Genomic DNA, 11,905 nt, shown 5'->3' on the forward strand with positions numbered 1-11,905 from the left:
TCTATAATCCATGCGTGTGTTCTGGGAGAAACAAGGTCTTTGACAAATTGCTTTCGCAAATGAGATTGAGCATATCCGGTTTGCCAACACTTTTTTCAAAAATGTCGTAATTATTCAATTAAAATGAGACAGCTTTATCGAAGAAAAAGATACGACATGGTTTATAATTCTTGATTGCGTACTTGATTGGAGACATTTCCTCAAAATTTACTCTCGATTACGATAATGTTATAAGATTGTGTCAGTACAGTCATAGAACGGACATTCGATTAATTCTACGGGACGAATTCTCCCGTCCATTAACGAAAACAAAGACAGCTTTTAAGCCGATATAGTGTAGCACAATTAAAAAAAAAAAAAAAATCTGGAAAGAATTCCTTTGAAATATGATTATCGCAAAAAATTGGACTCAAGGTTGCGCAGTCGATAGTAATAAAAATATCAAAAAGGCCCACATATTATCTACAAAATACTTTTAATCGTAATATTAATTAATAATATACAGATTGTAAATAACTAAACAATAAAATATGCTGTAACAAGTTTTTCCTCTTCTTCCCCTCTTTCTCTCTCACACTCACACTCACACTTTCATTTTCATTCTCACACTCTTTTTCTTCTTCTCATTGTTAATTTTCTTCTAGTTTCGCCCTCATCGAGGACTGAAACAATGAAGAAGGCACGGGGCAGTACATCGGATGGTGTTTTCTTTCGATTTCAATATGCACCTTTCTTTTCCTCTCCCTTGTATTTTTTATTTCGATTACTACCACGACAACGAGAAGCTTTCGATAACTTCTCGCTCATTCTCACTGCTTCGTTAAATCAAAAGGATGGATAGGGAGGAGCACCATTTGAAGGACGTCTCGCAAAGTTCTTGGAGTCACACTTACATCGACAATGTTTTACAATTAGTTAACTAACTCCAGGGAGAGAGGAGTTGACGACTCTCCATTCTCCATTTTCTTCTAATTGTAGATGGAAAAAGAGAATTTAATTCAAGTTTGCTGTAATAGATGTCGAGCCTTGTACAACTTATTTCTACTGCACTTATTTCCTCTTTGTTGCTTAATTCGAGTCTAATCATTGATTTTCTTTCTCGCTATCATCCATAAATCAAAATCAATTGAAATGTATTCTCTCTCTCTCTCTTTCTCTGGAAAAAAACTTTCTAGAAACATAAATTGACCACTTTCTCTAGATTCTATCTTTAGAGAACAAAGACGGAATATAATTATTCGTTTAAGTGTGACTAATGTCTGTAAATTCAATTTATGAAGAAGGAGAATCTAGTTAACCATAGTTAGGTAACGTGTCGATGTCGGTTCTCGATACAGCTCTTTTCGACGAGTCTTAGCGCGGTACAAAGCCTCGCATAGATATTTTGAAAAGAACACAGACGGCAATGACGCGTTAATAATAAACCTAAGATGGTTCCTAATGTCGCTTCTAATTTTCCATTCGTTTCTTATTTATCGCTTCCTTCGTTGCCAAAAATGACCAGCAAGCCGTATGGCACCACGATGAAGCTTCTAAGCCTCTCGATTATGCATGATTTTCTTTCTTAGTTTATCCTCTCTTAGCGTCTTTTTTTCTTTTTACCCTTCTATCTATATTTTCGTCAGGGATACAGCGGACGTCATTAGCTCGTGTATCATTGTAATAAAAATTTCTTAACTTACAGTCGTAATCGTTATCTCTACTATACAAGCTGGCACTCGCCGCTGTCTACTCGTATACTCCCTACACGCGCCATACGCTGGTCAATTTTACAATATTGCTTCTTCTTCGCGCAATGTCCGCGAAACCGATTCACATGCCAGACTTGAATGAAAACGTTGATTCTCCGACGCGTGTTTAGTTATTTACACCTTCTCTTAAAAAATGTAATTTTACCCACAGAAGCACTTCGAATATCAAACGTTGAATAAACCCGCTCTAAGACGCAAGTTACGTTAAAAGCAAGACTTCTGCGCGTATGTATCTACTGACACACATTTTCAGAGAACATATTCTATATATGTATACATAAAACAATTTCAAAATACTATATTCTTTACTATACGTTTCCAAAATTTCGGTTTAAAGCATTCAAAAAATGCCTTAAGCTAAAAGTCTCCATCAAGGTTCGTCGTTAAACATTATCAAAGGCAGTAAGAAATGTGCGTATAAAGTCGAGTATAGTTCCAATCAGGAAATTCGATCATCCTTCGAAAGAATATTCTACAGTCTATCGCGAGTATCATGAATAATGTACAAAAAGATTATTACACTATTTTAGCATCGTTCTCACGATAAAACAATCTAGCAATTCCGAAGAACACAGCGCATCTCTCTCTGGTTCCGTGTTATCGTTATTCTGGGAACGACAATTTAGAGCGCGAAAAGAGATTGTGGGCACGGCGTCCTACCTTTTTATCCTCCTTTCCGTACCATATTCGTCTATCACCCGGTATATAAGTAACCCTGTTTTTGTCTCCAGCGATTCTCCAACTTGCTTTTCACTTTCTCTTAGCTGCAAACAGTAACACTACGATCGCAATCGTTATTTCGATTACTTTCGATTTAGGAAAATTATTGACAGTCTACTTCGGTCATCAGATGCGCAGAGAAAATTGCGAGGTCGTGGTAATTTGTTACAGCCCGTGATATCTACTGATGTCACTATCGAAGGAAGCGGGATATCAGATCGTGAGCGAAATCTTTTGAGAATCGCCAATATTAGCGTCTTTAAAGATCACTTGCCCATACTGGCGTTCGCTGGCAACGTAGCGGATCGTTGTTGCACCGATAAATATGGCTTCAAGGTCGACCTTGTAGATTCCCTAGAAAGAAAATTGTTGTCACGTACATATCTGCCGTTTATACATCGTTTGATCAAAAACACAAGTAAAAAATCGTCGCTGAAAAATAGTTAAAGCTGTAGAAGCATTGATAGCACGACAATTGAATGGTACGCAGATTGTAAAGTGGTGCAGCTGATTTAATGAACTGTAATAAACGTCGAAAGTGCAAATTTCGTCGTGCAATAAAACATCTACATGCCATTTTTAACGCACGCATGCACGCACGCACGCACGCACGCACGCACGCACGCACGCACGCACGCACGCACGCACGCACGCACGCACGCACGCACGCACGCACGCACGCACGCACGCACGCACGCACGCACGCACGCACGCACGCACGCACGCACGCACGCACGCACGCACGCACGCACGCACGCACGCACGCACGCACGCACGCACGCACACACACACACATATATCGTTTCTCATTAATATTTTTCCAAGTTCGATTTAACTCAATCAGTTTGATCAATTTTAATCGCATCACTCACATTAATAAGTTATCAATATCATGCATTTATACACAAATATATACACAAAATTGGTGCAAAGGAATTGTATCTTTCTTTTCAATTGACAAATTTCACATAATGGATGACTAATCTAGAAAATATAATTTTTCGTGATACTAACGCGGTTTTTCATTATCCGGTTAACTTGTGATTAAGCTTAACCTGATGTTTTAACCAATGAGCTTCACCTATGGCATCATTATGAGTGAATCTCATTGGATAAAACATCAGGTTAAGTTTAACCACAAGTTAACCGGATAACGAAAAACCGGGCCTAAAGATAACAATAAGCTATGGTATAAGACATTTTCCCAGTAGTAATCTTGATTAAATAAAAATAATAAAATTTTAAAATAAATAAATATAGAGTTAGCGTGTTTAAACTGTTAAAAAAAAGATTAAAACTTTTTACGTAAATTAATGATAAATACTACAATATACATTAAATAATAATATTAAATAAAAAAATCAAATAGCAAGAACTGCTCGTTATTCAAAAACAACAATTAATTCGATGTTAAAAACACATCAAATATATAATATTTAAGATTAAATTAACGGATTACGTAATGTTACATTTGTAAGAAAAACTTTGTAACACATGACGTAAAGTAATTGTAATTTCACCTTAAATATTAAATGATACATTTTTTATACAAACATCAAATTAATTGTTTTTGCGCACCATTTATCGAGTTGAGTTCGTTTCTTTCATGCTTATTTTAATAATAATAATACTTGATTTGCATTATATTTTTCTACTCCATCGAATGACGATCATTAAAAGCGAAAGGGAAGCAATATTTGAAACGATTGGAAAGTGGAGGAAAAAAAGAGGAAGAAAAAGGAGGAGGAGGGGGGAAAGGGAAAGGGAAAGGAGGAAAAGGGAGGAAGAGGAAGAGAACAAGAAAGAAAAGGAAGATGAGGAGGAAAAGAAGAAAAAGAGGAAGTAGAAGAAGTAGAAGAAGAAGAAGAAGAAGAAGAAGAAGAAAGTTGAAAGAAAAATCAAACGAGTCTAACCTCTCTACACCCACATCATGCGACGCCACAAAATAAGAGAGCTACTTAGTCCCCGCTCACGTCGAGCAGCAGCACGGCTACGCTACCTTGGCGAGACGCGCTGTCCCGTGCCATCCACGTGCGAGTTGGCCTTGTAGCCGCATTTCTGAACGCGCCTGGACAGCCGCGAGACCCAATACTTTTGATCCTCGGGATTCGCCGCGAGCAACAGTAGCTCACGGGCGCTGTTCGGATCGTAGTGCAACTTACACGGGGCTATGGCATCTTCCTTCTTATCCAAGTGCTCCTTGTGAACCTTAATGCGGCATCCTGTGCACAACAATATAAAGTTCGTCTTATATATTATATGTATATAAATAAAAATATAAGAATAAGATATTATGACAGATCGATCGCGCACTTCGGCATTCGAGGGCCGGTGAAGGTCGAAACATGTGCCAGAGTTGCTTTGAACAGACTTCGCAGGTCGTCGGCATGTGATAAGATATTGACACAAACTCGTGGCCCTTGAGCGATTGGGTGCCGGGTTTGTCTGTGAGCTGTGGTAAATCCACTCCAGGCAGTGTATTTCCCTCGTCTCCAGGTCGCCTGGCTTCCCCTTCACCAGCATACAATAACTGTATACAGTATTAATTGGATTAATTTGTGAACAATGCTAATTGTGTGCGCGTGTACAGAGAATAGATACCTGAAATATTCTCGGTATATCTTTGGCATTGGCTCGGATAACATCACCCTGAGTAACAGATCTAACGTGGAAGACTTTATTCAAGTCTAATATCAAAACCGGATCAGCGTTCATTTTGTCATTTTCGCTGTTGTAGAAAATGATCTTCTTGGAGGAAACAACGACGTATTGCTTTTTCCAACCGTGTCGCTTAATATTCTGCTTATTTGGCACATTTAACCAACCTTCCAATCTCATCGTACCATGTTCGGACAGAACAGAGTCTTCACCATCGTCATTCTCTATAGACGAGACACTTGCAGTTTCCGAATTGAGCGACGCGATTTTCATCTGCAACGTTTCTATTTCCGAATCTTTCGAGTCGAGTTCCATCTGCAATCTCAACTTGGCCTGATTCTCTTCCACGAGTTGTGCCTAAAGGAAAAAAATTTTTTTTCTTAATAAATTTACACAAGCAATTGCATACAATTATTGCGTTCTAGACTCGATACGAGCAACGATACGTCGCTTACTTGCAAATCCTGTAAATCTTTCTGCCATTTAGCTGCCAGCTGTCCATATTTTTCCCTCTCTTGAGTGAGTTCTTGTTGCAGGCGTCTGCAATCTTTCTCCTTTTTCCTCAGATCTGCAGCAGAAGCCTTATTCTTATTCTTCCCGCTTGACGAAAGATCCTTCCGATTCATAATCTCGGCCAACTTGTTGACCGCCTGCTGCTTCAGCAGTTGCTCGGTCTTGAGTTTACTGCTCAGCTTTTCAATTTCTTCCACATTGGACTGCGCTTTACCAAGTTGTTCCTGCAATTCTTTATATCGTTTGCCCAAGTCTTCTTTTTCCTTTAGAGCTTGATCGACCGATTTCTTGAATTCACTCTCATTCTCCTTAAGTCTGTTTATGATCTGTTCCTTTGCGCTTAGTTCCTGATGATGCTTTGTTATCCCATCTTTATATTCCAGCTCTTTCATGGTTCTCTCTTTCTCCAAGTCCGCCACAGTCTCCTCGGCTATGGATCTAGCCAGAGCTTCGCTGTCTCCGCGCGCTAACGACAATTGCAGTTGATGGACCAGAGAACTACGTTCTTCTTCCAATTCTTGTTGCGACCTCATTTTTTCGTCCAACTCCTCGCGCAACTCTTGCGTCTGTGTTTTGTATAGAGTCTGGAAAAAAAAAATCGAAACCTACAACTCTCCCTGAAAAGTTTTCAAGTTGCGCCAATTTTTCATCTTTGCATCTTTGAATCGTTACCGTACCACTCGTTTAACATTTTTCACTCGTATTCCTTTATTATCATATAATATGTAATTAAAAAATCGCATTTTGTTATTTACCGAGAAATAAGCTTCGGCTTCCAATTGCTCCTGCAATTCTTTCGTCTGCAATTGATCGACGTTTCTCTGTGTCTTCAAATGATGTAACTCCTCTTCTATTTGCCGCTTAGCTTCTCTCAATTGAGCAACTTCTCCGACTAATTGTTGCTCGCGAGCGCGAAGCCTGCCGGCTTCAGACGTTTGCTGGCCTAATTCGGTCTGTAGAACGTTCCTTTTTTGTTGCTCCTGCTCAACTTGGCCCTGCAGAACTTTGCCTTTTTCCATTTCTTGCCTATGTTCGCCCTCTAATTTCTGCAACCGTTGCTGTATCTGTCTGTAATCGACAGAGAGCATCGACGTCTGACGTTCTTTTTCCTGCGCAAGTAATTCCGCACGTTGTCTTCCACTTTTCTCCTCGTTTAGTTTTGCTTGTAGAGCTATTTAATAAATTAATATGTACAATTGTAAATAACAATGTACAATGTCTTAATATCTTTAAATTCATAAATAGAAAGTAGAGAGAATGAATACATACGTAAATATAGATATGCCAAATTACAAAAATACGCAGCAATAATAAAAAGATAAAGAAACGATTAGCCTGATGCAAAAATTCAGTATTTACAATACATTTGGTATTTATATGTAAAATAACGTAATAAATATACATTACAAGGAAAAAAAGGTGTGAATTCATAAATCACGATCAGTACCCGGTATTACCTTTGAAAATTCCATTCTTTTGCCCTGCATTGCACGGACAAAATAAAACGCACTTAATTAAAAAAAGCAATGCCTCTATTTTCATGTCAACTTGAAGCAAGTACCTTTGACAACTTCCAGATTGGCTTCCTCCTTGGAAAGAATGCGCGAACGTTCCGTTTCTTGATGCGCTACAACTTCTTGATTGTACCTGGCTTGCGCAGCTTTTAATTCCAAGGTTAAACTAGCAGCTTCTTTCTCCAACGCGGAAACTCTTTCGGTTAGTTGTCTATTGTCTAGAGTAGCCTTCTCTTCCTTCTCCTGGCTGCGTTCTAACTCGAGATGTAAAGTGGTTAGACGAGTTTCCAATTCAGCCGTTAACAATGACGCCTGCGATCTCGAACTACGTTCCTTGGAAAGCTGACCCTGCAACAAACGAGTAAACATTTAAAGAATTGATCTCTTTAACACAAATTACAAACGCCAGCGTAAATATTGAAAATCGATGTAATTTGTGTAAAGACGAGTCATTTTTTGAAAATTTACACACTCATTTAAAAATATTTTCTTGTTATTGTAAGAAACACACACACACAAGAAAAAACTGTATTGTTACCTGGAGAGTAGCGACTTCTTGCTGCAAGTTATCACGCTGCGCTTGCAGTTGAGCTCTGGCGACTTGCAACTCGTTTGCCATTTGTTCAGCGGCTTGGCGCGCCACGGTGATCTCCGTCGCTTGCTTGCGCAACCGCGTAACCGTTTCCGTTTCTCTCTCGAGTTTGCATTGCATCTCTTTAATCTGCTTCTCCAGCGTCGTCACTCGCTCGGACGTCTGCTGCGAGTTGCTAGCGTCTCGCGCTCGTCTCGTTTGCTCCTCGTCAAACTTTTTCTTCACTTCTACCAACAGCGACTCCGCCTTACGACGAGTCTCCGTCTCGTGCTCCACTCTGCGTTGCGCCTCCTTATAATTATGCCTGAGCAGAGTCAACTCCTTGTCCGCTCTGCCAACTTCCTCGCGCAGGTCGGCTTCTCGGCACGCCATAGCTTCCAATTGCGTGTTTAATACCTTCTGCCTCGACTCCATCGTCTCTACTTGTCGCCTCTCGCGTTCCAGTAAATTCTCCAGCTGCGAGATCTTGATATCGTCGGTAGTGCCATTATTGACATGATTCTCGAGACCGTCGACAGATTCTTTGCCGTAAGAAACCATTAATTGATAATCGCCCGAGTAAGTGAATCCGATAAAAGGCAGATGATTTCCAGAGAAAGCTTTAGGTATTGGAAAACTCTCCTCTGGTCCATCCTCTTTATCGACATCGTCGAAATTGCTGGTGTCGTCGTCTCCGGAAAGCTCCGGCACTACCGGCGGTACGCATTCCCTCAGATTGTCGAAGGTCCATTGATCATTCTTGAAAAACGAATGACTTTTGATCTCGTCGACGCCATTGCGACCGAGGCGCTTCGTCCTGTCGGTGAGGAAACCGCATATCAAGTTCTTCGCTGAGTGAGATATCTCCACATTCTGAGGAAAGTAGAGCGAATTTCTGTGGTCCATGATCTTGGAATACGTGCCGACTAAAGAGTCGGCGAAGAATGGCGTATCGCCAAATAACATTTCGTACAAAAAGACGCCGACGGACCACCAATCGCATTCGCGACCGTACACTCCTTCTCCACCTTGCGACTGCAGAACTTCCGGAGATATATAATCGGGTGTACCAACCGCGGTATCGGACCGTACTAAACCATCCTGTAAAGCAAAGGATTGAACATTAAAAACAAAACTTTTTTTTTTTAACTTTTTGAGAACTAAAGAGAAAGTTTCAGTTGTTTTCTTTTTTCTCTTTCCTTGATTGAACCTTTACTTTTTTCATCGTGAAACTTGATCTTGAGAATTATCTAATAAAACGCGAAATTAACAATTATTTCAGGTCGTTTCTTGTAGATTGTGACTGTAAGATGCTCGTACAAAATATTCTCTATCAAGATTTTGTCAGTTACCTCTCGCGTGATTTCTCTCTCTCTCTCTCTCTCTCTTGCGCGCGCGCGCGCATTAGAAATAAAGAATAAAAATAAGAGACAGAACTTACAACATCCATCCTCATACATGTACCAAAGTCAGCAAGCTTCAAATGGCCATGCCTATCGAGCAACATGTTGTCCGGTTTCACGTCTCTGTGAACGAAACCCATATTATGTATCGCGTCCAATGCCAGCACCACCTCGGCGCAGTAAAATTTTGCCCATTTCTCCGGCACTTCGTAATTCGACATCAAGTTGACCAGATCCCCGCCCGGCATGTAATCCATCACCATATAGAGATACTTTTGGTCTTGGAACGCAAAGTGGAGCTGGACTATCCATGGTGAGTTGGCGTGAGCCATTATGTCCCTCTCTTCCCAAAAAAATGCGGAATCCGATCTTTTAATCTAAACAGAAATAGCGTAAGAGAAGAAGATTGCAGACGAAGGGAAGATGATATATCTCGTCGAGACGGCCGAGCGATCAAAGAGCATTTGTCTTACCATTTCAAATTTACTAAGTAATTTCATAGCGTAAACTTTTTGCGTAGATTTGTGTCTAACCAATTGTACCTCTCCAAACGCGCCGCGGCCGATCACTTTGATTAAAGTAAAATCGTCCGTGCGCATTCGCATTTTATAAATCTCTTGGGCTACAGAGTCATCTGCAAGAGAGGGAATGGATCATTAACGTAATGGCTGTAGCTCGACGAGGGTGGGCGAGTACGAGTATCGTCGTATCTATGGTACTTACATCTATTCATATAAGCTTCTATATTTTTCATACGTTTCACGCTTGCGTGATCGCAATCTGTTACCAGGGCTTGAACCGTATCCAACAAGCAATCGATGTTGGTAACGCTTCTCGGATCCTTTATACGCTCCTCCAAAGCTCGCAGGCGTCTCCGCCTGTCCTCGTCGCACACCGTATCCATTTCTCCTTACAGGAGTTTGGATCACTGTGCCTTAACAACGTACTGTTTCTCTCGCATTAAAAACTATCGAAACGCAAGGCTAAATGCAGCATTGACTCGAGCGAGTTGTAACTGCGACGCTCGACGGACGCTCCATACTTTCTGAACAAACAAATGTTGTAAATGTAAGTACATATTATATACAGACAATACAATCTACATTCTACATTCTACATAAACGCACTGCATTCTAAGTGCAGATTTCTTTTTATACGCTAATTACGTCAAAATGCTGAAGAAACATCGCGAGAGTTTTATACATCAAAACAGAGGGTTTGTGCGGCTTGGCAATATTTTCACTTCTTATATAATACGAAATATACGAAGGGAACATAACATTACGATATTAGTGTTGGAGTGCCAAGGTAAGACAAACAACTGGGAATGGCAGATGTAACAGTTACAGAACCGAGCTCGCGCGATAAAGACATCTCAACGGCGTCGGCGACGTAAAACGGAGAAATATGCGTACCGTTCATCAACGCGGGCAATGACTCAGCCGCGCGTAATTTACAAGGCGACAAAGAGCGATCCGACGTCATCCTCGGCTTGCTCCGAACCCCGAGCCCCGAGGGCTCGAGCAGAGTCGCGTCGCGACGAGAGGTTACGTCAACGTAAACGGCAGAATTTCACAGCGGCAGCGGCAGCGGCAGCGGCAGCGGCGACGACGACGACGACGACGACGGGGACACGTCGCAACGTGTCAAACTTGTGAGACGCGCGAGATCCTTGCGCCCTCCTCCTCCTCCTCCTCCTCCCCACCCCTTTACCCATTTCTTCGCGATTGCAAGGGCACAGACACACACACACACACACATACACTGGCGTCCCGCTTCCCGCTGCCCTGCCGCGCGATAGCTCGCGCAAGGACCGCAAGGTCCGTCGCCAAAGTGTCCGCGAGAACATCCGGACGTCCGCGGCGATCGCCGTACCGGCAGAGGCGAACGACATGAGCGACCAATTGCGCGGCGACCAATTGCGCGTTATACGTACCTCACCAACGTCACCCTACGTTCGTCGCTAGTAAGCGCTGTCATCCGAACGAGAGGAGTTTCCAGAAGAAAGACGCATTATTTGATCGTACAGCTGAGCCGTGCCTGCGCCATTCGGTCAATTCATAACGGTCGTCCAAGCCACCGAAAGAGAATCCGCCTCCCTTCTCTCTCTCTCTCTCTCTCTCTCTCTCTCTTTCTCACTCTTTTCCTCTCACTTTCGGCTTTCTTTATTACTCCATCCGCCCTCTTTTTCTCTCTCTCTCTCTCTCTCTATTTTTCGTACCTAGGGTACCTCTCTCCGGTTAGTCCGGTAACGCGCGCCGTTTCCGCGCTACAGAAATCCGATTGACGATTCTCGCTCGCGTCGCGTCACGCTCACGATGGGTCCGTGCGCGCGCGGCGCGGTCACCAGACACCACCACGTTACGGCACGACGACGGTACTTCCGCGGGGCTTCGATCCCTCTCCCTCCCCTTCTCCACCTCCTTTCTCTCTCACTCTCTCTCTCTCTCTCTCTCTCTCTGCGCTGCGGAATTATCGATCGCCGCGATAAACGTGTTCGGTCTGAAATCAGCCGGAGCAGGCTTTACGCGTTAGTTACCGCTAGCGAGTTCAGTTGGTAAACGAAAGAGGGGAGGGTACATCGTGTCGTATTCGTGGAGAATCGTTGAGAACGCACGGAGCACGGAGCAAGCGTCAACCAGCGTCAACCGCGCGCTTCGAAAAGCGTCGGCACGTCGGACCCGGACGACTGAGACCCTGCACCGTGAAGAGGGGGAAGATTGAGCGAGACTTGAAAAGGTGATGGTAGTAGGTAGTAGTAGCCAGTAGTAGCAG

General features: G+C 42.4%; 1 protein-coding gene across 6 annotated transcripts; it reads right to left on the reverse strand.

Annotated features, from left to right (window-relative positions):
* Positions 1-1,253: 1,253 nt before the first annotated feature.
* LOC105196658 (rho-associated protein kinase 1) lies at positions 1,254-11,876 on the reverse strand. Of its 6 annotated transcripts, none has more exons than XR_850768.3 (13): positions 11,067-11,876; positions 9,854-10,175; positions 9,604-9,764; positions 9,169-9,507; positions 7,695-8,828; positions 7,204-7,504; positions 7,100-7,123; positions 6,398-6,804; positions 5,585-6,226; positions 5,073-5,486; positions 4,785-5,001; positions 4,385-4,693; positions 1,254-2,825 (listed from the first exon to the last, which is right to left on the reverse strand). XR_850768.3 is itself a non-coding variant. In XM_011162701.3 (13 exons), the coding sequence occupies exons 2-13, from the start codon at positions 10,032-10,034 to the stop codon at positions 2,738-2,740; spliced, it is 4,131 nt and encodes a 1,376-aa protein (XP_011161003.2). In that variant the 5' UTR covers positions 10,035-10,175; positions 11,067-11,876; the 3' UTR covers positions 1,254-2,737. The 6 variants fall into 6 exon arrangements, 4 of the variants coding, with proteins under 4 accessions (XP_011161003.2, XP_011161004.2, XP_039310154.1 ...); XM_011162701.3 differs by having other exon boundaries at positions 4,471-4,693; XM_011162702.3 differs by lacking the exon at positions 11,067-11,876 and adding an exon at positions 10,546-10,782 and having other exon boundaries at positions 4,471-4,693.
* Positions 11,877-11,905: the final 29 nt, after the last annotated feature.

This window comes from Solenopsis invicta, chromosome 10, assembly GCF_016802725.1.
Source record: "Solenopsis invicta isolate M01_SB chromosome 10, UNIL_Sinv_3.0, whole genome shotgun sequence".
NCBI lineage: Eukaryota > Metazoa > Arthropoda > Insecta > Hymenoptera > Formicidae > Solenopsis > Solenopsis invicta.

Bases quoted from the DNA above. Each gene is read 5' to 3' on its own strand.
- LOC105196658 (XM_011162701.3), bottom strand. From the start codon at position 10,034: ATGGATACGGTGTGCGACGAGGACAGGCGGAGACGCCTGCGAGCTTTG. The intron at 8,829-9,168 runs GTAAGTTCTGTC...TTTGCTTTACAG, and splicing joins CATGTATGAGGATGGATGTT to GATGGTTTAGTACGGTCCGA. The intron at 7,505-7,694 runs GTAACAATACAG...CGTTTGTTGCAG, and splicing joins AAGAAGTCGCTACTCTCCAG to GGTCAGCTTTCCAAGGAACG.